General features: G+C 37.1%; 1 protein-coding gene and 2 pseudogenes across 3 annotated transcripts; all 3 read left to right on the plus strand.

Moving 5' to 3' along the window:
- Window positions 1–3,127: 3,127 nt before the first annotated feature.
- On the plus strand, window positions 3,128–5,342 carry LOC137739348 (pentatricopeptide repeat-containing protein At1g06140, mitochondrial-like; annotated as a pseudogene). Its single transcript, XR_015966306.1, has one exon. The product of XR_015966306.1 is annotated as a pentatricopeptide repeat-containing protein At1g06140, mitochondrial-like (transcript).
- A 9,998-nt stretch (window positions 5,343–15,340) lies between these two features.
- LOC148694039 (uncharacterized) lies at window positions 15,341–19,402 on the plus strand (annotated as a pseudogene). The gene is made up of 4 exons (XR_015966866.1): window positions 15,341–16,399; window positions 16,728–16,963; window positions 17,143–17,877; window positions 18,431–19,402. The product of XR_015966866.1 is annotated as an uncharacterized LOC148694039 (transcript).
- On the plus strand, window positions 15,527–16,162 carry LOC148694040 (pentatricopeptide repeat-containing protein At3g12770-like). Its single transcript, XM_088700118.1, has one exon. The coding sequence runs from the start codon at window positions 15,527–15,529 to the stop codon at window positions 16,160–16,162; it is 636 nt and encodes a 211-aa protein (XP_088556244.1).
- Window positions 19,403–26,858: the final 7,456 nt, after the last annotated feature.

Consider the following 26,858-nt stretch of genomic DNA (forward strand, 5'->3'; position numbering starts at 1 on the left):
CTGAGGCATTACATGCACTTGTGTAGAAAGCAATTACAACTTCTTGAAGAAGAGATTGAACAAAAAAGTAATCAAGTGAAGACATTGTTGAAGACAATGTGTGATGAATATACTAGTCAAGCTTTCGATTCACAAACACAACAAAAGGGTAGAGAAGATTTAGTTCTTGACACTTCTTCTTCAAGGGTAAAACAATCATATTCTAGTGTGCCAACAGAAAATCCAATGATATTTAGTCAAATCATGGATGATTGGGAAAAGGAACTAGAAGATACCGAGGATATTGCACTTGCACATGAGGTGGATAGGTATCTCCTTGACAGTGTAGAGAAAGTACCACATGGTTCACAATTTGACGTTTTGAAATGGTGGAAGTTGAAAGGGAGGAGCACATATCCCACACTTGCTTTGATAGCGAAAGATGTCCTGCCAATTCAAGTGTCAACAGTTGCCAGTGAGAGTGCATTTAGTGGAGGAAAGAGAGTAATTGACCCTTGTAGATCATGTCTCCTTTCTCAAACAGTGGAGTCATTGATGTGCCTTCAAAATTGGATAAGAAGTGAACCAATTGGCAGCATTGAGTATGAAGCAAGTCCTGCGGAGCTTGAATTTTATCAAGAGTGTGAAGAAGGTAATTATCTTGTTTTTTATAGTTTGGTTTATAACTTTATATTAATTGGTTTACAATTAACGTTTGTTCTTTGTTGTAGAATATAAAAGAAAAAGAGCAAATACTATATCTACAAGTTCAACCATCTCATCAAGTGTTCTTGAAATTGAAGCAACTCGAACGAATAAAGGAAAAGGAATTGCGGTAATATTTTAAACTCAAATGAATAAACTTTAAATTTCAATAATTCAATTTGAATGAGGATAGATAATATGATGTTTGACGTTAAAAATGTCATGTTTATATTCTATTTTTGCTTACAGATTCAATGAAGATTGTTGTTGGAACTTGGGCTTTGGAACTTGGATGTGGTTTTAGATGTTAATTTGAAATTTATTGCGGATGTCATGTTTATGTTGTTTTGGATTATTTGATTCTTGGAATTTGGATGTCTTGGATTTTCGGATATTTTGTATGTTGATTTGATTTTTAGATGTTGGAAGATGTAATATTATTATTTTGGATGTATTGTTAATCTATGAACTTGGATGTTGGACTTTGTATTTAGATTGGATGTGAATAATGGTGAATTTGTGCAAAATCTGCATAAATGCAGTATGTGACTTTCTGCAATTGCAATCCGTGCAGTTTTGTGCAGATTGCAAACTGTGCAGTTTTGTACAGATTGCAATCTGTGCAGTTTTCTGTGCAGATTGCAATCTGTGCAGTTTTGTGCAGTTTGCAATCTGTGCAGTTTTGTGCAGATTGCAATCTGTGCAGTTTTTGTGCAGATTGCAATCTGCAATCCGTACAATTTTTTTTTTTTCAAACAACCAAAAAATAATAATAAAAAATGACCCGTGGACCCGGCTCGAACCGGCCCGTTTCAACCGGGCCGGGTAATGTCCGATTCTTATATTAGAAATGTAATCCCCGACCCGGCCCGCCCCGTGCCCTTTGAACCTAGGTCCGGTCCGGTCCCTTCAAAATTGGGCCCGGCCCGGCCCGTGCCCAGCCCTAGTTGACAATAAGATTGTGCTGACGAAAATCCTTGTTGTGATAATGCCCTTGGCCTCTAACTAATTTACACAAATTACCACAACTAATTGTTCACAAGAGAATCTTTCATATCTTGTGGCTATTTAAACAAATCTGGGAAGAGCCTCTTCTTCGTACTTCAACACTTCATCGATCTCCCCCGACACCTCATCTCCCCAAAAGAAGTTATGGACGACGAAACGTCGGTTAATTCTCGGCGAATCCCAGCTCGGTCTCGGTTAGTGCATTTTCTTTTGCTTTCGTTTTCTCTACTCTCTAATTATTTGGTTTTACTACTCCTAATAAAGTACGTACAAGATGATTAGCTAGGGAAATTCGTCCACTTACTCATCTAATTTTCTTTCCAGCAGCACAAGAAAGGATAGTGGTCCCCACAAATGTATTTTCTTTTTTCTCACCATGCTAGGCGTGTTTCTACAAGTTAAATGTGTAGCCTTGCAGAAGTCTCTATTTGACACAAACTACGTCATTTTTTTTATATTAATTGTCGATTTATTTGCTTATGTTGGGACTTTGGCTATTGTTAAGATACTGCAAGCTTCCCACAATTCAGATTTGTATGAATTGATGAACAGAATCAGCCTTTTGTGTGGAACTTTTGCCTTGATTCTACTAACGTTCCTCCTAGTCCCAAATTTTGGGTGGTTTGCTCTCGCATGTTGGGCCATATGTTTTGTGACAACTATGGTTAAGTCTTATCCAACCTTGAAAAGACTTTGTACAAGTACAATGCAACTGACTTGCTCCATTATGTCATTCGCAAATTGAAGGAGCTGAACATGAGATTGAATGGCACAAAAGAATCTCAATCTCAAAACCAAAATGGGATAGTTTAATTAATGGGTATATTTAAGTTTGCCCAGCTCAAGTTTGTGTTTAATTGTAACTCCACACAAAATCTTAAAACTGTACAACTTTGTACAAAAAATTAAGATTTTAGTGTAAGATCATAAATTGGTCAACTTTTTGGTCAGTACCTTTGTTATATGGCTACATGACATCACGAGACCCACTCTAGCCTATATGGACTACCCAAATTAAAAAAATTAAAAAGCAAATTTTCCTTTTGGAAATTCATTCAAATCTTCTTTTTCTTTTTCTTTTTTATATAAAAATTATGATATTCATTGACATATTACTACAAAATGTATGAATGTAGAGTTTTTATTTTGGAATGAATAAATATAATAAGTCACAGCATATGAAGTTAACCTCTTTTTTTTTTTTTTCTTTTTTTTTTTTTTTTTTTTTAAACAATTCATAAAGTTAGGAACTTATTCTCAGTAATGCCACTTGCTACAGAAATACCCAATGCACGTAGACTGTATATTTCTAATCAAATTGCTATCACCCTAGAAAAATTAAATTAATGTATTCGACAAAAAAATTAAATAAAATTGCTATATTTAACAGAATTTATAAATAAATTATGAATGAAAACAAACCGATCTGCTTAGTTTAGAGAGAGAGAGAGAGAGAGAGGGGTATCAAAATGCTTGCTTTCTCACCAATCGCTTACAGTCATGAATCGTATTAAATCCGGGTTCGGATCATTGCCCCCCAAACCCCAGATTAGATTTCTCTGCACATCAATTCTCGACGACCCACGCCCTCAATCTCCATTTCTGTCAGAAAACCTCGCTTCTTTCTTGGACAATTGTTCAGACGCTCTCTCACTCAGAAAACTCCACGCTCGCATATTCGCTCACGGCCTTGGAAACAGTATACTTCTCGGCTGCAAGCTCCTGAATTGCTACGCAAAGTTCGACCTTTTATCAGATTCCAGATGGGTTTTCGGCAGAATCGTCGACGGGAATCTGTCTCTCTGGAATGCAATCCTTGTTGGGTATTTCAGAGCGACGAAGTTCTTCGGCGGTACGTAGATTTGAGTCGGTGGAATATCGGGTTGGATAGCGGCGCCATTGTTTGGTTTGAAAAGTTGTATCGAGTTGGGGGATTTGGGATTTGGACGAGGGATTCATGGCGATGCTTTGAAGTCTGGGTTTAGTTCAAATGGATTTGTACTCTAGATGTGGGTTTGTTGAAGATGCAGCTGAAGTGTTCGATGAAATTACTGAGAGAGATATTGTTGTCTACACTTCGATTATTACTGGTTAAGCTCAGAGTGGAGATCAACGCGCTTGCGAGGCAAGGATTGCATCCAAATCGGGTCACTCTTGTTATCTTACATCAGGCAGCGTCGCAGTTAGAGACACTGAAAGAAGGACGTTCGGTCCATGGCTATGCTATTAGAAGAGGAATCGGTGGTTCGAAACAAGTCTCGTGGACATGTATAAGAAATGTGGATCCCCAAGAAGGGCAGCCTGCATTTTTGGCGAAATGGATAGAAAGACTATTGGTTCTTGGAATGTGATGATTGCTGGTTATCTTAAAATGGAACAGCCCTTGGAGGCTTTCCGCCTTTTCTGTCAAGTGATGGAAGAACATTTTGTCCCGGATTTGATAACTTTGTCCAATGGGATTCTGTCTTGTGCTTGCTTGAATTATTTGCGTCCAGGAAAGACTATCCACGGTTACATTATTCGAGCTGGTATTCAGCTTGATCTATTGGCAGCCACCTCTCTGGTCGATCTATACTCCAAATCAAACAAGTTGATCCAGTCCAGGCAACTATTTGATAGAATGGAGAAAAAGGATGCTATATCTTATGATGTGATGATGACGGGCTATCTCCACAATAATTATGCTAGCGGAGCTGTGGACACCTTTGTCGAAATGGTTGGAGAAGGTATTAAACCAAACCTAGGTTCCTTGTTGAGTTTACTTTCTGCTACTTCTGACCTGAAATACATAAGAAAAGGCAGGTGTATCCACGGACATGTATTAAGGTACGGGTTTGACTTGACTACTGAAATTACGAATCAAATTATGTACATGAACGCAAAATGTGGTTGTTTAGACCATGCGAGGAAAATCTTTAACAATGTGAGATATCGGGATTTGGTAATGTAAACAACAAAGCATATATCGAGCTGATATGAACAACGATACATCTCTCACCAATTCTTCGGTCATGACTTATACCAAGTATGGGAAGTTAAATATGGCAGCTAGTCTATTTGAGCATGCAGTTGAACGGTGTCTAACATCATTGAACGCGATGATCCCTTGCATATGGGATGCACGGCAAATCCTTTAACCTTTTCCGTTTCATCGTCAACTAATTTCTGAAACATTATTCACATAAACCTGAGTATACCAATATATAATCCAAATGTTAAGTACAAGTTTATCTCGCAAAAGTTCATCGGAATGAAGTTACCTTGATGCTGTCCTGGAATTGAGGAGGGACGTTGTTCTCCATACTCTCAGAAACTTTGAAATACATGACGAGACTCATCCCATCTCCGTCACTATCACCGAGGAATATTGCAGTGGGATAAGTAAGCAACTGCAACAACACGGAGGGCAATATCATAAGAAACTGTTGAGGACAAGGTAAATAACAAAGCATACCAACATATATTAGTTCTCTGAAAGTACCTTTACATGTACATTGTCCGATGAGGAGTGAAGGCAATTTTCAGTCCGCTTTTACTTTGGGAAGCTCAAGACGCTGGGCTGTTGGAGTATATAGACTGTAGTTTGGAGCAGGTGACTTTCGTTTATCCCTGATAAACAGAAATAGTATTCTCATTAGAGCAAAGAAAAACCGAAAAATCGAGGCAAACCAGATGTAAGCATATTGTCTTGAATCTTTTCATTAGAATCCCGTCGATCCTCTCTAAGTCCCTTAAAGCTTCCATAAAAATGATACAGAATATTCTTCCTCATTGCTAGAAGTTCGTCATCCTTCCCCGTGAACTTATCTGAATGACCTCCATCCATTTTTGTATAGCTTTGGTATTCTTCATACTTACACCCATTATCCGCGAGGCGTGCAGATCTTTCGAACTGAACTACTTGGCCACCTGAGATATTCCCAAATGGATTGCCTGCTAATGGAAAACCATCTGTAGAACAGGGAAGAAAATTAAAAACTAAACAAAACAAAATCCTTTTCCAGTAAGTAGCTCATAAAATATGTCTATATACTGTGTGTGAATGCGTATATGTAGTTTTAGGCCGATGGCCAATACCTCCATGTATACTGATAAATTCGTCGTCGGAGTCGGACTCCAGAATACTCGCCGAGTCGAACCAAGCAAGTGAATCACTTTCAGAATATGAGATTCAAGAGCGAAGAATTTTTCTAGTTGGCATTTCGGTTGAAGGATAGTTGAAATCTGATGAAAAAAAAAGCACAAACCATTCGAATTATATCGTGCCACTGCATCTGGGTGAGCTGGAACGTAGAATTAGAAACCTTGGATCTTCTGTGAGTAGTTGCACCATTCTCAAAACCCGTAAGAACAAACCCACTTACAGAATAATCAGGAACGCCAGATAGACAAAAACACCTTGAATTTAACAGAAAAGTTGAGCACCAAAGCTGGGTGGGTTGGAATTTGGTAAAAAATTATTTCATGCACAGTAAGAGCGTGGACTGTGTATGGCGCCAGCAGAGACGGCGTCTCCAACGGCAGTGCCAATGAGGCGGAGGGCAGTAGACGGAAGAAGAAGATGCAACATTTTCTTTTTAATATTTTTTTTGGGTAAGGAAATAGTTAAATTTTTGCCCCATCCCCACTTGCTTCGATGAAGAAACTCCTTCAAAAAGAACCCACCTCTTCGGGTACTTCTCGGCCGACGACGACCGCAACGAAGAAGCCGAAACCGAAGTAGTGGTGGAAGTGCTGCTCTCCTCTAGCAATTATTCTCTGCCCTGGTTCCCAGAAATCCACAGAGCAAAACCAGCAGCTGCCTACCTGCCCTCAAAATCAACAAATTACCCACCCATGCCCTCAAAATCCACAAAAATTCAACACACTCAAAACACATCAATTCCATCACAGCAAAGTTTCCAACTTTCGCAAACAAATTTCAAGAGCATAAAATTTCTGCAGAAATGAGTAGCAAAGCAAAAGAGAAACTTGCCGATGCGAGCTGAGCTGGTAAATTCTAGCAAGAGCGGCGGAGGATATGCTAACTACATTGGAGAAGTAGCAGAGATGAACAATTACCAAATCAAGAAATGAAGGTTCACAGAGAGAAGAGAAATGTGAGAACGAAATGAATGAAGCTTTTGTATTAAACTCAATGAACTAACTTTACTATCTGTTTACAATAGCTATATATAGCTGACTAGAAGACTAACTAACTCTTTTAACTAACTATTACATCATCCAATCCTTTACAACTGTTTTGATGAGCTGGCAGAGATGAGTTGGCAATGATATATTCAACATCCCCCTCAATCTCAACTGGGTTTCCCAGTTTGAGATTGAATGAGTGCTTTGACAAATGCAAAACTATGAAGTGCTTCTAGTCCATGTACTCCTAGCCCTGCTCTCATCATCAATGAGTCATCTGTTCTTAGTGTTTAAAGGTGTCTCAAATAGCAAACACTAAAATATGGACGCACTGCAAATTGATCCTGAGCTTGAAAATGCATTTAACTGTCACTTGCAGGACCATTGGTTTTGTATCCGGAAAGTGAGTGGAGAGTGGTATAATTTCAACAGTCTTTATGCGGCACCATTGCACCTCTCAAATTCTCAACAACAATATCAAATTCCGAATTTCATATTTCTTCACCATAAGTGCACCAAAAAACCCAATTCTTCTCAACTCTCTAATGGGTTTCTGTAACAGTCAAATCACATTCAACTGCATGATCTGCACCTTCCTCAAACTGATAGGTATTCAAAACTTAAATCCATACTTTGTAGCTACTGTTTTATTTGCGATAAGGTTTCCAATATTTCACAATCAACATTCTGAGAAGACCTTCAATTTTCACAAATTCCAACAACAAGCATTACAATAACAGAAATCAAGAAACACAACCTTCTTCGGCAATCGACCTTCAATGAAGAAAGGGAACAAGAACTGCACTCCGGCAATCGGCCTTAATGGAGTTGCACACAATAACAACAAACAAAACTTGTCAAGAACGTTACTCCGGCTATCGGCCTTTAAGGAGTAACACACAATTTCTTAGACATAACTTTTCGCTCCGGCTGTCGGCGTTAGGAGGAAACAAATTGCATTCAACACACTCTTGGCAATCGGCCTTATGGAGTGCACAAATCACAAACAACCAAGAACTAATCACACAACAAAAAGGAATGGCTATCGGCCTTTGTATTCCTTCAACAATCCCGCAGAAAATGGCCATCGGCCTTAACAGATAAACTTGCATACAAGAAACCTTATCGAAGAAAACAAATTTTCACTCTGGCATTTAAGTAAACGGATACAGAATATAGTAGCAAAACCTGAGACTCGAGCTCGTGATCGGAAAACTCAATTGGAGAACCTTAACCAAACCACCAACTACCAGAAAACCCCGACGAACAGAAAGAAACCCTCAATGATCACAGCGGAATAACAGCCCCGAAGATCAAAACAATTATTCAAACCCAGACAAAATTATCAAAAATGAGAAGATTTCGTGCCTTCTTTATTGAGACAATCAAACAAACAAATGGAGTGCACAAATCTTTTCCTTGTTGAAATACCCAAATTCGAGCACTAAGAACCTTCACCAAGAACAGCAAATCGTCCTACACAAACAGAATAAGATATAATTCACAAGTTTTCAAGAACCTGTAGCCTTATACAGTGCCCTGTAAGCCCAAGAAGCCATCGCATCATAAGAAATGCCTGAACAACGATCAAGAACAAAGTTCAGCCCGACAACGAAAGAAACAAACCCCTTCGAGCCTAGCAATAGGATGATCCGGGACCATTCGACCATGTTCTTGGCATTAGAAACATCAGAAATCATGTTGGAATTGGAATCACAGGCTGGCGATAGGATAATATCCCAACCCTGATTAACATCGCTCGAATCCAAAGTGGATGATGGGCCAAGAACACCGTGAATTGAAATCGGTCCGTCAAGAAACAGATTCAGGTACCACACTTCTTCTTTAAGGCTTTCCTTCGAACACCTTGTGAACATGACTCAGGGTACTTACCTACCGACTCTGTATCAAAACAAGAAAATCGATCCCCAAAATCGATGAGAAGTAAAGATCGGTGAAAATCAATCATGTTCAATAAAGAAATCTCTTATCACAGTCCAGAAAAATCAACCCGGAAATAAAACAACGATCGCGGAAGCACCTAGAAATTTATCCAAACATCTAATGAAAATTTGGAAAGAACGAAGCTAGAAACAGACGAAAAATAATCGGAAGTGGAACCACCAGAATCAATGGCATGAGCCTGGTGGCTCTGATACCATGCTAACTACATTGGAGAAGTAGCAGAGATGAACAATTACCAAATCAAGAAATGAAGGTTCACAGAGAGAAGAGAAATGTGAGAACGAAATGAATGAAGCTTTTGTATTAAACTCAATGAACTAACTTTACTATCTGTTTACAATAGCTATATATAGTTGACTAGAGGACTAACTAACTCTTTCAACTAACTGTTACATCATCCAATCCTTTATAACTGTTTTGATGAGCTGGCAGAGATGAGTTGGCAATGATATATTCAACAGGATAACTGAGAACGCCGGAGGAGGAGGAGGCAAAATGTAATTTATCCAAATGATGTTGATTCTGGGCTGTGTTGATTGGAGGACAGAGAAGGACTAGGACTAATGAGAAAATGAAGCATTCAACTGGGATAGTGTGACTAGTGTCGAGGTCGAGGACAAGGTGGGAACGGATGAAGGCGGAGGGAGGTGGACGGAAGAAGAAGATGAACTATTTTTTAATAAAAATTTTAAGGAAATAATAAAATAATAAAATTTAATTTGTTTGCCCACATGGCGCAGAGATGGCAGCTAGTCATTACAAATGTGGAATCCGTTTACCACTTAACGGTAATTAACATATTTTTTAATGGAGGTATGAAATTGAAATAATATGAAAATAAAAGTAAGATGTTGAAATGTTTTAAAAATATTATATGATGTTGCAATCATACTGAAACCTAAGAATGTAAAATTTAATTAGAACCTAATATTATTGTTAATGGAACTCTAAAAATCTAAAATTAGACTTCTTATAAAGTATATTTCTTTCAAAATATAAAAAAATTGAAATGCACAATTAAATTTTTAGAACGCTGATAAGGCCAACTGTAGTGCAAATATATCCAGCGAAGATGTGTAAATGGATCTTTTACATCTCCGGTGGCATCTTTATTGTGGGGCAACTTTAAATACATATAATATAAGAGCAAATTAAGATAAACTCATCTAAATATACACATGATCCGTAGCATTATTCATAAAGCATTTTAATACATATGGAATTGTCATCAATTAGTTCTCATAGTTTTGAAAAAGAATTTATGATCACATTATTACAAAATATTAACCAACTTTCTAACTATATATAACCAAGCAAGTGGCCCTTTACTAATTGCTGGAAATGTGTTGAGTTTTTACATGACGGTATGAGTTCAAATCTCGTCGATGACTAATATATCAAAATCTAATATTTGACAAAAAAAGAAAAAAAAATATATATAACCAAGTGTCATTCATCCGTATCTACTCTAAGGAAAGTTGCAAATTCCACACAGAAATCCAAATGAGTACTTTGTGGACTTTGTTGTAGTCAATGATAAGATATCCTTGCAAGAGAGGGGATAATGGAATCGGAAGAGTTTGAAATTTCAAACTTATTTTGTTGCTTAGCTTTTAGGTTGGTAGTAGTTTTATTTTTTAGGTTGGTAGTAGTTTTATGAAAAATTCGATTTTTATTAACAATATAAAACAAATAAATAATAAAATCGTTCGTTTAGGGCGTAACAATTGAAATTTGTGGTGTTTATGTCCGTACGCGGAAGGCTGGGAGGGTAGTATCGTCCATTGAAACAGTTCCACACGCTTCGGCATTCGAGGAACGAGTCAGGAAGTTTCCGCAAAGGTGTATCTCTTTCTGTACACTAAGTCATCCATGCAACCTTAAACTAAACTAAAGCTGCTCGAGCAAGTGGTCATTCATGCAACTGTAATGAAAATATGTCGAGCTCTTAAACAATAGTGTGAGTTTTAATCCTATTAATGGTTAATTTAACATTTAATTTGACAAAACTTATCGTTTAACAAAAAAAATAGTAAAAAAGCTCGAACGGGACCTACCTCAATGCCAAGAATTCAGAGGATTAGAATGGAAGAGTTGTATAAAGGAGAAACTTGATATAAGTTCAATTTTTTTAACCTATTAAGAATAATCCAGTTTATTAAAATAGCCCAATCCCTTAAATTTAAGATTATTTAATTATCAATGAGTATTATTTGTTGATAAGGTTTATTATAAAAAATAATTTCTTTAATTATTGCTTTATTTTTTGTTATTTTTTGTTCTTCTGTTCCAAAACCCATTTATAAATTTTTTTTTTTTTATAATCAACCTATATCACAGATTAATTGTATTTATCTACCTATATCACAAGTTAATTGTATTCATATATGCATTGGCCCACCATATATATATATATATATATTTCATTTTAAGTTTTATATTTCTAAATTCATTGAATCTAACGACTAAGATCTTATATAAACAAGTCTAAAGATAAAAAAACAAAAACCTAATGATCCAAATTAAATTCAACGACCAAAATAATTAAAAGAAAATAAATTCTTTCATGTGTTTCGTATTCTTTCATAGTGTTTTACGAGTTTCATAGTGTCGGTTTAATGATTTTTTAACATTTATCGGAATCTAAATATTTTTATGTTAAAATGTTGATAAAATCAAATTAGGATAATGTACATACTTTTTTTTTTCAAGTTACTTTAAGAAAAAAAATTATCATAAATTTATTCTTTAATAATATCGGATTAAAACAAAAAATTTTAAGCTTTAACCCAAGAAACAAAATTAATTACTAACTGTAGGATTATCCAAAAAATGAAATACTAACAGCAGGATGTTAATATAAGGGCCAAAATCAATTAGTCCGCAGTGATAAAATTCCGAAGAAGATCCGAGTCCCAAACATGAATCCATAAACTATAGTAAATCATAACAAGGTGCCCTACTTCAGTGCCACCTACCAATTCACGATTTCTTTACGGTTTCTCCGACTGACATTCTCTCTTTTACTCTTTCCGTTCCCTTCTTTTCCTTTTTTTTCTTCATATTTTTTATTTTATTTTTTATATATATAAAATTAAAATAATATGTTAACATGGATAACCGTAACGTTCAAAAAAAAGAACAAAAAAAAGAGGGAGACTGCTCCTTCTCCAACACCCCTCGTTGCAAATCTTATAAATACCCCCTCCACCCAGCAGTAACAGCAGGCGTGCAAGCAGCAGGAGAGCAAACAATTTTCAAAGAAAATTTGGGGTCTCGCTCTCATTTCATCTACAAAAGAGCGGGGAATTGGGATTCCCCACCCACCCCACCCCCCCCCCCCCCCCCCCCAAACAAAAAAAAAAGAAAAAACCTCCTCCCTGAAAAAGTTGGGAAATTGTCATTCCCCATTAACATCAGAAGTTATGTCCGGCGGAAATTTGGTTAATCCTCCACCCCAGCTGGGTTAGTAATTTTCTTTTGCGAAATCGAGCGATAAATGAAATTAAGGGATTTTCAAAAACAGAAATCCTAATTTTAATTCAAAATCCCCAAAATGAAAGTTCAAAACCTTAATCTTAAATAATTTCATGAATCTTGGTACCTTCAGATCAGAAAAGCTTCGATTTGGAGGTCGTGGTGAAACCGTGGAAGTCTGGATCTGGAATATGGAGGAGTCATAGAGGTGTGGTGGTCGATGAGTCGACGGCCGACGTGTTGAGTCTGTTGGCAGAGGGAGGAGGAGAGTAGAGAGTGCAGAGACTATTCGAGAGATTAGAGAGAGTGTTGAGTCTGTTTTTTTTAATAAATAACAAAAAAAGGAATGAATTAAAAAAACAGAATTGGGAGGGTTCATCAGCGAAGAGACCTGCTTTCTTGTTTGCACGTTTACGACTAAGGTTTTCTTCTTTTTTTTTTTTTTTGTATTTTTAACTGACTTCTATATTTTATGCTTTTTAAATTATATTTTTATCTTTAAAACAAGAAAAAAAATTCGTCGGGGAAGGGAGCTGCTTTCTTGTTTGCACGCTCACGATTAGAGGTTTCTTCCTTTTTAATTTTATTTTTAATTGATTTTCATATTTTATGCTTTTTAAATTTTATTTTTATCTTTAAAACAAGAAAAAAAATTCATAATTAAAAAAATATGATCGAGAATGGAGTCAAACCCGTGCCATGTAACTGGAAGAACGAGCGCATGCCCACTCAGCCATGACGGCTTTGTTTATTTCTAATACAGTACATAGGTTATTAAATTTAGAATGGAGGACCTATGCCTCGTAAACTTGGCACACCTTCAAGCCGGCCCTATTAAGGAGAGGATAAAATTCGAACTATTCCGATAATTTAAGAGTGGAGAGAGTTTCGAACCCGGTTGCGAAAAACTCAATCCTCTATCCACTAAATTATTAGACGACATGCAAGCCTAAAATATTGAATCGGAGGTTGTTTTGACATTTTAACTTGATTAGATAGGCTTTTGTGGAATTGAATTAATGGCATTTTCATTATGTTTCGTTTTAATATTTGTGTGCAGTAAATAGAGGAGAAATATGTAGATATATGAAAGAAATGACAAATAAAAAAGAGCGAAGAAATAATATTTATGTCAAACTGGGTCATGAATAAGTTCATGTTCTTAATTAGTATTGTGGTCTAAAAAAGATGGTCCCCCTAATATTTTTCCATTCATTAATAGTACAATGCCACTTATTTTCATGTAATTTTCACATTTAATCCTATATGTTGTTTATAATACAGCAGCAGTAGTGAGGAGGGTGGTCGGTACAAATCTCTACCGGCAGCACACAAATGTATATTCCATCTCCGCAACATCCTAGGAGTCCTCCTCCAGGTGAAGCAGGCAACGCCATGTAAGCCCTAATCTGAAATAAATTGTAATCAACCGTTAATAATTGATCAGGTTGTACGTAGAGTTGACCAATCTGAAATAAATTGTCAATCAACCGTTAATTATTGAAACTCCAAATCTTAGGCAGCTCAAGTGCTCAACGCCATGTAATGCTTACACGTGTAATTGTTGCACGGGTCGTTTTCTGGGAGCGAAATTCACAGCTCTAAGCAAAGGAGCGAAATTGATGGGACCACAAAAGTACACGAAGCTGGTGGGAAATTTATCAACAAGAGTTGGCTATAAAGTGGCAGAAGCACCGATCAAAGTAAAGAGGACGAGCCTTTCCTCCAACACTTGCTCGATCACCCCCACACCCCATATCTCCAAAAGTTTTGAAGAACTCAAATTAGACAATCTATATCTCCATTAACTTAAGAAGTTATGGACGTCGGAAGATCAGCTAATTCTCCACGAATCTCAGCTTGGTTAGTACATTTTATTTTGCTTTTGTTTTCTCTACTCTTTAATTATTTGGCTTTACTACTCCTAGCAGAGTAAGCACAAGATGATTAGCTAGGGAAATTCATTCACTTACTCATTTAATTTTCTTTACAGTAGCACGAGGGAGGATAGTGGTCCCCACAAATGTATTTTCTTTCTCCTCACCATGCTAGGCTTGCTGCTCCAAGTTAAATGTACAGCCGTGCAGGCGTCTCCATTTGATACAAACTATGTCATTATTTTGATGTTAATTGCCGATTTATTTGCTTATGCCGGGACATTGGCCATTGTTAAGATACTGCAAGCTTCCCACAATTCAGATCTGTATGAATTGATGAACACAATCAGCCTTTTGTGTGGAACTTTTGCCTTGATTCTACTAACGTTCATCCTTGATCCAAATTTTGGGTGGTTTGCTTTCACATGCTGGGCCATATGCTTTGTGTCAACTATGGTTAAGTCTTACCCAACATTGAAAAGACTTTGTACAAGTACAACAAATGCAACTTATATACTCTATTATGTCATTTGCAAACTGAAGGAGCTGAACATGAGATTGAATGGCACGGAAGAATCTCAATCTCAAAACCAAATTGGGATAGTTTAATTAATGGGTATATTTCAGTTTGCCCCTTCAAGTTTGTGTTTAATTGTAACTCTACACAAAATCTTAAAAATGTACAACCTCGTACAAAAAATTAAGATTTTAGTGTAATATCATAGTTTCGTCAATTTTTCTGTCAATATCTCTATTATATGGCTATGTGGCATCACAAAGCTCACTCTATCACCTATATGCTACCCAAATTAAAAAATCAAAAGAAAATTTTGCTTGTGGAAATTCATTCAAATCTTTTTGTTTATATATATAAAAAGTACGATATTCATTGACATGTTACTACAAAATAAATGTATGAATGTATAATTTTTATTTTGGAATGAATATATATAATTAGTCACATCATAAAGCATATGAAGTTAACATTTTTTTTTAACAATTCACGAAGTTAGGAACTTATTCTCAATAATGCCACATGCTACAGAAATACCCAATACACATAGATTGTATATTTCAAATTAAATTGCTATCACCCCCAAAAAAATTAAATTAATGTATTCGACAAAAATAATTAAATAAAATTGCTATATTTAACAGAATTTATAAATTATGAATGAAAACTAAGAAGAATCCCCAAAGTTCAAACAAACCGATCTGCTTAGTTGAGAGAGAGAGAGAGAGAGAGAGAGAGAGGTATCATAATGCTTGCTATCTGACCAATCGCTTATAGTCATGAATCGTATTAAATCCGGGTTCGGATCATTGCCCTCCAAAACCCAGATTAGATTTCTCTGCACATCAATTCTCGACGACCCACGTCCTCAATGAGTCAATCTCCCTTTCTTTCAGAAAACCTCGCTTCTTTCTTGGACAATTGTTCAGACGCTTTTTCACTGAGAAAACTCCACGCTCGCATTTTCCCTCACGGCCTCGGAAACAATATATTTCTCGGCTGCAAGCTCCTGAATTGCAACGCAAAGTTCGACCTTTTATCAGATTCCAGATGGCTTTTCGACAGAATTGCCAACGGGAATCTGTCTCTCTGGAATGCAATCCTTGTTGGGTATTTCAGAGCCGGTCAATTCGATGAAGTTCTTTGGCGGTACGTAGATTTGAGGCGGTGGAATATCGGGTTGGATAGCGGCGCCATTACGTTTGGTTTGAAAAGTTGTATCGAGTTGGGGGATTTGGGATTTGGACGAGGGATTCATTGGGGTGCTTTGAAGTCTGGGTTTAGTTCAAATGGATTTGTGGGTTCGTCGCTTATCGGGTTGCATACTAGATGTGGGTTTATTGATGATGCATCTAAAGTGTTCGATGAACGAGTCATTTGTTGTTTTTTGAGGTCTCTGAGTATGGGGGAATTAAAAAGGAAACATCTTTCCAAAGGAAGTACACAAGTCATCCCGTTTGAAGCTAAGCACTTTTCATCTCTCTGTGTTTGGAATGTGAGAAATTGAAGAGGAAGCATCTTTCTCTAATTCTCTCATCAGATTCTGCTCCAGCAGCTCTGATTTGCTCTGTGTCTTGTCTTGTCTATGGAGACAGTAATCTGAGTTTTTTCTGAGTGTTTAATGTTAGTTTACAACTACCTACTTTGTTGTTGCTGTTTTGTATTGTGGCTGTGAATTTTGGTGGAGCTCGGTTGGTTTCTGGGTCGGTGGAAATCTTGATGAATTTGTAGGGAACCATATGAGGTAATCTTCAATTTTCAGTCTTCAATTCTCAAATTTATGACTTTAATTTTCGATTTAGTTTGCAGGTTAAATTACAAATTATAATTTATCTATCTATAAGTCTGTTTCTTTTATGAATATCTTTGTATAATTGACTATATATATAATTATATATGTATGTATGTATGTATGTAGTATGTGTGTGTAAAAGTGGGTTGTGGGTTGTGTCCAGTTTCAGTATGCAATCTGGTGATGTGGTTTTGCTGATTGTTTTGACAATACTGAGGCTAAGTTGAATTGTCACTGTATCTAAGTTGAATTTTGCCAATGCTTCTCGGGTTAATTGCAGGAATGGGAACTGAAGTGCAGTTGAAGATGTATTTCCCGGGATATTATTCCATACAGAACCTAAGCAGCGCTGTCAGCCATGGGAGCCGGTCCCGACTCCACGAGAACAGAAACTTGAAGAATGGGCAACAATATGAAGTATTCTTGACAAGGCCAGTTACTGATGGATTTCACGGATGCGATAAGGAACAGTTGAGGCAAACTATACTGAAGCATGAGTCAATATTCAAGCATCAGGTGCATATTCTAGAACCTATATATGTTGAGTTCTAAATTGTAAATATGATAATAGTGTTATAGTATTAAGGAAGATTGAACAACCACGGCTTTATATTGGTAAGAAAGTGTCGGACTTTGAGTGCTCAAATTCATTAGCTAATAGCAAAACGCCCTTGCCTTTGTGTTTTCTTATTCAGCTCAATGAACTCCACCGTCTTTACGAAAGGCAAAAGGACCTGATGAACGAGATGAGAAGCAAAGAGCTGCTCAAACATCAAAAAGCAACGGGGTATCACAATCAACTTTCTCATCATCTGGCCTTCCAACTGGAGATAATACAAGGAGTTGGCATCTTTCTAATTTACCCTTGGTGGATTCCAGTTATGGTAGACGATCTACATTGAGTACTTGTATCAGGCAATCTCCTTGTGATTCTATTGGACAAACCCTGCAAAACAGCGGTGTCCCCAGCCAAAGTAGAGTAGGGATGAAGGACCATGAATCTTTGGATTCCAGAGGGAAGAAGCCTCGAAGAAAATTGTTCAATCTTGAACTTCCAGCCAAGGAATGCCTCAGTGACGAAGAAGAACCAGATGGAGGTTTGGGGTTGGGAACAGACAAATCAGGCTGTAACAATAATGCATCGAGCTCTGATTTGCATTTGGCAAGAAGCAATGGTTTGACTGGTCTGAATGAACCTATTCAGAAGGAAAAAGTGTCTGCTTCAACTTCTGTCGTTATGTCTGGCAATCACCTGAGCTCCAAAGAGGAGATAGAAAGGCAGGTTTTATCTGCAAATGCATACAAAGGGGTGTGGTCTTTTGCAAAGAAATTCCCTGAAAACCCACAAGCCATGAAGGATGGAAGAGTTCATGATCTGCATTTAAAGAATGAATTCCAAAAAGAATGGTCAACAACTGCTCTCAAAGCTGGTAAGGGTCTAGTTATCTTATTTCATGTTTATTTCCATAGGTAATTCGGATTCCATAATTGTTCAATCATACCTCATTACAAGTTTGATTATTTTCATGTGCACGTTAGGAATCTGTCTCTAGAATTCATTTTTTTAAGAAAGACCGACTCTTTTTCGATGATTTGCTTCTCAGTCCAACCACTGTTTTAATGAATGTTTCTGCTAGTTTCCCTTAAGAATTAAGTAGCTATATACTAGCTATGTACAAGTAATATAATTCTTGTTAGCCAAAAAAGAAATCCAAATGCCTAATGTCTGCATTGTTGATTGTCATTACATTTCATAAAGTTTATTCAAAGTTCTCATGTTTTAAAGAACCTATCCACCATTTTTAGTTTCTGGTTAATATTTCCACCGATAATGATTTATTTATCGATATGTCCATAAATTTCGGCTACCACCGATATCGATAGTTTAATCCTTGCTGCTACCAAAGCGCAAGACTTGAAAAGCTAACAAAGGATTGCAGTTGTCTTCATTTTAGACTAACGCATTGATATGCTTCATTTCAGAGCAAACGACAATTTCTTCTGGTGCAAGTTTTAGTCTTCAAGATTTTAATAAGCCATGTGAATCATCATAACCTGAAGCTAGGATAGCCTGTGAGCCTGCTAAACTTTTCACATCTGTTCAGGATAAAACGGAAAAACGAATAAAGAAGACACGTTTTGGCATAGAAATATTTGAAAGCGATATAAGTTCATCTGTTATGGCCTTGCAATCTGATGCAGCCATTTCCCAGTCATCTTTCAATTGGACAAAACCTCCATGTAGCTTGAGCCAAAACTTAACACCAATTCAAGTAAGCACTTCCGTTAATACCTCAACACAATCTAGTAGGGCCTCAATCGTGATGCTTGAAGGCCGAGAAATTATCAAGGACAGATTACTTCTAGATTGTAATTCAATACCATCAACTCCCAGTCTTAAAGATCAAGTGTCACACCAAAGCGGTTTTTTCTTTCGTGCAAAGTTGGAGGCCAATGAAGTACAGGCTTGTCATCCCTCAATGAGCCTTGTCCGCCAGGAGAACCATTCAAGTTTGGGTCACCGGGTGGATGTGTCTGCAATTGATGTAAACGATGTTCTTCCGAATGAATATCTGCATGAAGTGACTTGTGGACAAAATATTATTTCTCTTCAGGAGCTGAGGTACCAAGAAAGCTGACAAGGAATATTGCATTTGCTTGAAGCAGTATCACTTTGCAATGGTGAATCTTCCAAAGAAAGTGAAGGTTCTCGTCATCTGAATATAGATTCCTTACAGAACCTTTATAAGCAGTTTGTGAACCGAGCCGATTTGAGAAATGGCCGTTCTCAAGGTCTTATTCCAGATTCCTCTTCGTTAATGCATGGCCATGATGCTGAAAATGGCTACTCTGCTAGAATTGCGTTTGATAAGAGTGATATGGTTCAGGATCCTGTGTCAAGTACGTGTAGAGAACAACTGATTGCAGACCGTCTGGTTCTAGACAATACGACAATATTGATCCCTATAATCATTCTCACTCATCCAATAAGCTGGGACAAATAAACCGAGAAGAACAAATCATTCCAAGTTAACAGTAGCTAACTAAGATGCATGTGCACGAATGATATTTCGAAAAGGTCTGAATAAAAAATAAAAATAAAAGAAAAAGAAAAAACGAATGTATAGAGCATAGAAAGTAGGGAGTTTTAATGAAATATTTTCGGTACTGTTCACTTTTAACAAAAAACCACATTTTTACCTTTCTCTGATACTATTTACTACACTTTTATTTGTTATTTTTCATTAAAACTAATTTTTTTTTTTTTTAGACTTTTCGTGGTTTTCCTTAGAAAGTATTTACATATGTAATTACGAAAAGTTCTAAATCAACATCTTTGGGCCGCACAAGACCCAAAGCCCGATGAAACACAATTGTGTGAATTATATATATATATATATATATATATATATATATATATATATTTTTGGTGAAGAAATTATATTTTTTAATACGACAAAAGTAGGATGATCGGTTAGCTGGTAGATTATATTCCCTAATGAAAGAAAAAAAGTTGGATGACTATTTGCTTCCTTCCAAAAACCACCCACAACTGAATTCCAAATCGACCATAAGTAAATACCACGTTATGTTGTTTTGCTAGATCACACATCTACAAAGTACACAACAAAAACCACTTTCTCATTTCTTTAGCTCTCTCTCTCCACTAAGTACTACTACTCAACACTCAACACTCAACCATAACTGCAGTAGAAAGAGAGAGAGAGAGAGAGCGAGAGAGAGTTCCCCAAACTTCGAACAAAATAAGCATATATATGTATACAAACATTTCAGTTAACCCTCTGGGCTTAGAAAAGTTACTTTTTTAAAAAAATAATAAAAATAAAAAAGGACTAGTTGGTGACGTAGTGCACCATTTCGAAAGCCAAAAAGATTTATAGAGGCATTTTAGCCTCTTTATGTCTCTAAAACTCATTGTTCGATTCACCAGCATCAAGAATTCAGAACGTGCCGTATGGAATACGAACATGTAATTCGTCTCTTTTCCACTAAGTCATCTCGTAGTGGTTATTAGTTCTTTACTTAGAAAAGTTAGTTTCCTACGATGTTTCTCTTGTTTTGTTAAATTGTATCAATCATAAGTAATATAAACATTTTCTGGAGAAGTAACCATGAAGTGATTTTTATATAAATAAATAAAATATTCGAGCAAAATTTAAACATACACAAAATCCATATATATATGGTTCATAAGGTAATTCAATACATATAGAGTTGTCCTCAATGAGTTCTCATAGTTCTGAATTTTTTTTATAATCACATTAATACAAACATTAATTGCCTTTCTCACTAAATATAATCGATTGTCATTCGTCCGTATTTACTCGTAGAGCAAGTTGCAAAGTTCCAAATTTTTACAGATTCAATTGGGTGTATATATTTGTTGACTCTAAAAATTACAAAACCTACGTGGCGTGCAGACCGAGTAACTAATAAGCTAACTATGTCCTTCGGTCGGATGCGGGGCGTGCCAACTCGTCGGCCGAGCTTGGCCGAGGAGTAAAATTTGTTGATGTCGCTTTGGGCGCGTCGTTGACTTCTCTATCTTGCGATTGCGACCGAGGAAGGAACGCTCTCGGTCTCTGGGTTCTACAGCCTGAAGACAAGGCTGCTAATTCTGCGGAGTTCACAAATCGTCGGAGCCCGATTCGGTCACTGTGATTATATTCGTAAGAGTATAAGCACGTCGAATCAAGACCAAACTATATGGGCACAGGTACTCAAACGTGATGTAGGTCTTGATGGTGAACGTAGTTCGGCCGTCGGAATGCCGAACCTTGAAGCTCATTTGCGAGTATCCAATCATAAAACCGCTCGGCGTCCAGTACGCCGAGTAATGCAATTCGTAACACCTGACTATGCCGAGAAGGCTTAGCAAGGTGACCTCTACCAACAAAGGTTCGAAAACCCCTCTCGGCCGAGACTTAGATAGATAACCGGTCGACCTCGACGCAGTGCTGTTTATCCAAACTGAAGGTGCTTCTCGGTCGGCTGATTCTGCGGCAGCAGTGCTGTTTATCCAAACTGAAGGTGCTCGCCGGGTGCTTCCACAGTGCTGTTTATCCAAATTGAAGATGTGTCGGCAGGAAAAGAAAAGGAAAAATCTCAAGGTGTTTGAGAGGTTTTGCGCAGGGCAATTGTATGTTGATTTTGAAGGGGTTTTTCTGTTGCATAATTTCTTGTATTTATAGTGCCCTATTCCTTGAAACCAATTCTGATTTGGATTGGGAGTCCTTGTCCCATTTCGCCTCTAACTCGAACAAACCTTCTCCTACTGGGATTCTAAATTTTCCTTCTTTTCGGGACTCCATTCCTTGCCGGTCGAGAATCCTGGTCGCACTAGGACTTCCTCGACCTTTTCTATTCATCCGGACTACTTAGGATAGGATTTGGCCGACCCTGCCAGCTGGCCCGGGATTTATTATTCGGCCCATAGTATTTACCATCACCTTGGGCCGAGCACATCCTGCTGCTCGGCCCAACAATAATATTTTGGGCCCAAACAATATCACAAGTTGTATATCTTCTGTAAACAAAATTTGTGTCAAATTTTTATAGTTTGTAATTCCAGAATCTGGAATATATGTGATCGTGTGTATATATAGCAACTTGCAAATTTTTACAGTGTGTATATGTGACAAATTTGTGTCATAATTTGTCACAAATTTTTCATCTACAATAAAACCATTCACTCCTTTTTCACACATTAAGAGAAAGTTACAACTTGGAAAGTTGGAGACCACTTAATCGGCTTGGTTTGTGGATTTTTTCGGGGGCCCCACTTACACGCGTAGTGTATCCTCGTTCACAAATTTTTCATATACAATAAAACCATTTACTCCTTTTTCACACATTAAGAGAAAGATACAACTTGGAAAGTTGGAGACCACTTAATCGGCTTGGTTTATGGAGACCACTTAATAAGATTTCATCTCATCAATTTCTGTCTTTGTAGTACAATGCATGTGCTTTGTGACAATGGATGCAGACCTTAATGTTAGCCCTCTCCATTCGGATCACAAATTCAAAATAATTGTTTAGTTTCCTTTTTATAAAAATGGACTATGTAAAAGAAAAAAAAACACTTCAAAGCTCAATTGAAGGAAAAACCCCTCAACTATCCACTTACCATGTTTTAAATGATTCTTAGTTGCAAAATTTTCTTTGTTCTAAGTTTTCTGAAATTGTTCACTGCACAAGTGCGTTTGTTGCTTTCATTTTGTTGTAAGTGTAGCTCAATACTACCGCGTTTCTTTTGCTCTCATTCACCACCATGGCATCTTCCATAGTTCCTTAAGCTTCACGCCCACAATTGGTCATATTGTGTTGAGAAGTAAATTGCTTACTATTATTCCCTTTTGTCAATTTGAGAGAGAGAGAGAGAGAGAGAGAGAGAGAGAGAGAGAGAGAGCTTTCGTTTCTCATCACCCTTTAAATTCTCTTGTCGACCAAAAACACTTGACAACCTGCCCCCGAGTAAAATTCAATCCTTTATTCTCCACCATTCAAATAATATTACGATTTTTATTTTCCAGGAGAAAAAGCAAATAAAAATTTCCCGCCCACAATTGGTCATGTTGTGTTGAGAAGTAATTTTCAATTTTCAGTCTTCAATTCTCAAATTTATGTCTTTAGTTTTCGATTTAGTTGCAGGTTGAGTTATAATTTAGTTATTTGTAAATTGTTGTCTCTTATAAATTTCTCCACACGTTAGAACCTATTAGTTTATAAGTCCAAGCTCGCCCTAATTCGGATTTGGCATAATCAATCATGAACAAATTAGCCCCCTTGTTGGAACTCTTGCCTTGATTTTAGAAGTGGTCCTTGTTTCAGGTTTAGTGGGACAGTCACCCTCTTCTTTTGGGTCATTTGCTTTGTGAACGTTTTATCTAAGTACACCTGTCTATACCTCTAGATGTTGTATAAAAGTGCAATTGCATCGGTTGTTCATACATTTGACAAATTGAAAGATTATTTGAACATAGTCATCCTACGTTTCACAATGAAACCCGAAAAACAAACTGATGAGCCTCCTTAATTGAGTTCTACTACGGTTTAACAAGGTGCATGCACAAGTTTATCCGTGTATTGACAATTGCATTTTCTTTCCTCAAACAAAATTTCTTATTAGTACGTAGCCAGCAGGCACCTTTCCATGATATCATTCCTCCAGTTCAAACTTCAAATGACTAAATATTATAAGATGTACAATGTCACTAAATTGTCATCTTCTGTTCCTGAAACATTCTTGGAGCCATGGGCTGGCGTAGATAATGTCGGTTGACCTAATATTCCTCAATTTGACAAGCTCTTTGGTTTTATATGACCGGAGGCAGCTAATTTTAGTGTATATTTTGTTAATTTTGTATTTTGATTCCTATTATGATTTCTAGCAAGCCTAGAGTTGTGGAAGACCATGAACTCTTTTGAAAGTGCTTTTAAATCGTTTTTGGTGAAAACATTTTTAGAATCAAGTTTTGGTAAAAGTACAAGTGAATATCTTGGAAAAACACTTGAAATGCTTTCTACCAAAATCACATAACTGATGCTTCTTTTAGCAAGCACTTCAAATGCTTTTGAGCCCAAAAATATTTTCTCTAAAAGCGTTTTCAATCTTTTTAGAAACATTTCTAAAAATACATTTTTTTTTAGGGTTAGGTTAGGTTATTATCTCTCATATTATTTACAAACATCTTTAAGGTTTTTTTTTTTTTTTTTTTTTTAATATTCTCTAATACATTTCATGTTTTTATGCTAAAGGCTATCGCTTGATTTCTTTTTGTTTGCCATCCAACGTCATTTTTTTTATTTTGTTGGACAAAGAAAAAAAGAAATTGAGTATCCAACTTCCACGCATCATGAAGAGTGGCCATCTACCAGATTACATATTGGTATATATTAGTGACTAAATCATTATATACTAGTGACTAACTCACTTGTATTAACTTCCACGTCCTTTTTATATATACTAGTGACTAACTCACTTGTATTCTTAAATAGAAAATAATGATTTCATTTCATAAAGAATAAGATTACACGTTGGTATATATACTAGTGACTAACTCACTTGTATTAACAACTAATCACATCTTATCTAACTAATCACCAACTACTTACAAAACTGTTACAATTAACTCATAATAAACTCAACTATCTTGAGTAGGCTTATTTACAATATAATCGATTGTCATTCATCCATAATTACTCTAAGGAAAGTTGCGAAGTTAGAGACATCACCTAATTTGTTGGAAAATTGCACAGAGAAATCCAAAAATAAAATTGTCCAAATGGGTATTTGTTTGTTTGTTGTAGCCAACAACAAGATAGCTGTGAAACGGTGAAAGAGCGGGGACAATGGAATAGGAAGAGTTTAAACTTTAAAACTCATTTCTTAGGTATGAGGTTGGTAATAATTTTATGAAGAAGTCGAAATGTAACATAAAATTAATTAATAATATGAATTATGCACAATACATAAATTGAGTGATGTACAATATATAGAAAGTGAAACAACTCCATATAAAGTACATGCATAATCTTGTTCTGAGTTCTCGATATGAGATTTAATACTAAAAAAATCTTAATATTGCCAAATCATTGAGTAAATAATGAATCAAGTCGATGATAAATGTTGATGTCGCCTGTTCCTAAAGAAAAAGAAGAGCGTCACTATTGTCAATGACCGGCTTAGGGATAAAGTCGATGATATCGTTCATGAAAAATGAATTTCTTGGTCAGCGGAGTCTTTGGTTTTGGGTTATGAGTGCATTACTGTATTAAATATTATTGACTCATAGAAGAATAACAGGAACTAGCTAGGAAGGTTCTAGCGTTGGACGATCGACTTAGGAATCTTTCGCAAAGGGCTATTTTTTGAGTGTGATAAACATATCGAATTTGAATTCGATATTAATATATTGAAATTATGAGATTAATTAATATATCAAACTAATTTTGTTAAAAAGACTCGTATACTTATTGAATTCACACTAGTATAGAATTATTGTTACATGTATCAAACTGTTGACTCTAAAAATTACAAAACCTACGTGGCGCGCAGGCCGAGTAACTGATAAGCTAACTACGTCCTTCGGTCGAATGCGGGGCGTGCCAACTCGTCGGCCGAGCTTGGCCGAGGAGTAAAATTTGTTGATGTAGCTTTGAGCGCGTCGTTGACTTCTCTATCTTGCGATTGCGACCGAGGAAGGAACACTCTCGGTCTCTGGGTTCTACAGCCTGAAGACAAGGCTGCTAATTCTACGGAGTTCACAAATCGTCAGAGCCCGATTCGGTCACTGTGATTATATTCGTAAGAGTATAAGCACGTCGAATCGAGACCAAACTATATGGGCACATGTACTCAAACGTGATGTATGTCTTGATGGTGAACGTAGTTCGGCCGTCGGAATGCCGAACCCTGAAACTCACTTGCGAGTATCCAATCATAAAACCACTCGGCGTCCAGTACGCCGAGTAATGCAATTCGTAACACCTAACTATACCGAGAAGGCTAGTAAGGTGACCTCTGCCAACAAAGGTTCAAAAACCCTTCTCGACCGAGACTTAGATAGATAACCGGTCGACCTCGACGCAGTGCTGTTTATCCAAACTGAAGGTGCTTCTTGGTCGGCTGATTCTGCGGCAGCAGTGCTGTTTATCCAAACTGAAGATGCTCGCCGGGTGCTTCCACAGTGCTGTTTATCCAAACTGAAGATGTGTCGGCAGGAAAAGAAAAGGAAAAATCTCAAGGTGTTTGAGAGGTTTTGCGCAGGGCAATTGTATGCTGATTTTGAAGAAGTTTTTCTGTTGCATGATTTCTTGTATTTATAGTGCTCCATTCCTTGAAACCAATTCTGATTTGGATTGGGAGTCCTTGTCCCATTTTGCCTCTAACTTGAACAAACCTTCTCCTACTGGGATTCTGAATTTTCCTTCTTTTCGGGACTTCATTCCTTGCCGGTCGAGAATCCTGGTCGCACTAGGACTTCCTCGACCTTTTCTATTCATCCGGACTACTTAGGATAGGATTTTGCCGACCCTGCCAGCTGGCCTGGGATTTATTATTCGGCCCATAGTATTTATCATCACCTTAGGCCGAGCACATCCTGCTGCTCGGCCCAACAATAATATTTTGGGCCCAAACATTGCCCCCTCGCTTCTGAGGTCGCCGACTGTTAACTCTTGGTCGGGCCTCGGCCTTGAAGAAGCGAAAACGTTTATTGCTTTTTTGGACTTTACTTCCTTAATGACCATTATTCCTGCACATTTATGAGACATGATTGCATTTTCCTCGTTGCCCCCAACGCGTGGCCACGTGTCGATTCTCCGCCGCACTTAAAACTTTCAATCATGGGCCTCGAAACCGTGCACTAACTGAACCGTCTTATCC

The sequence above is a fragment of the Pyrus communis genome, chromosome 9, assembly GCF_041283825.1.
Source record: "Pyrus communis isolate YQ-2024b chromosome 9, ASM4128382v1, whole genome shotgun sequence".
NCBI lineage: Eukaryota > Viridiplantae > Streptophyta > Magnoliopsida > Rosales > Rosaceae > Pyrus > Pyrus communis.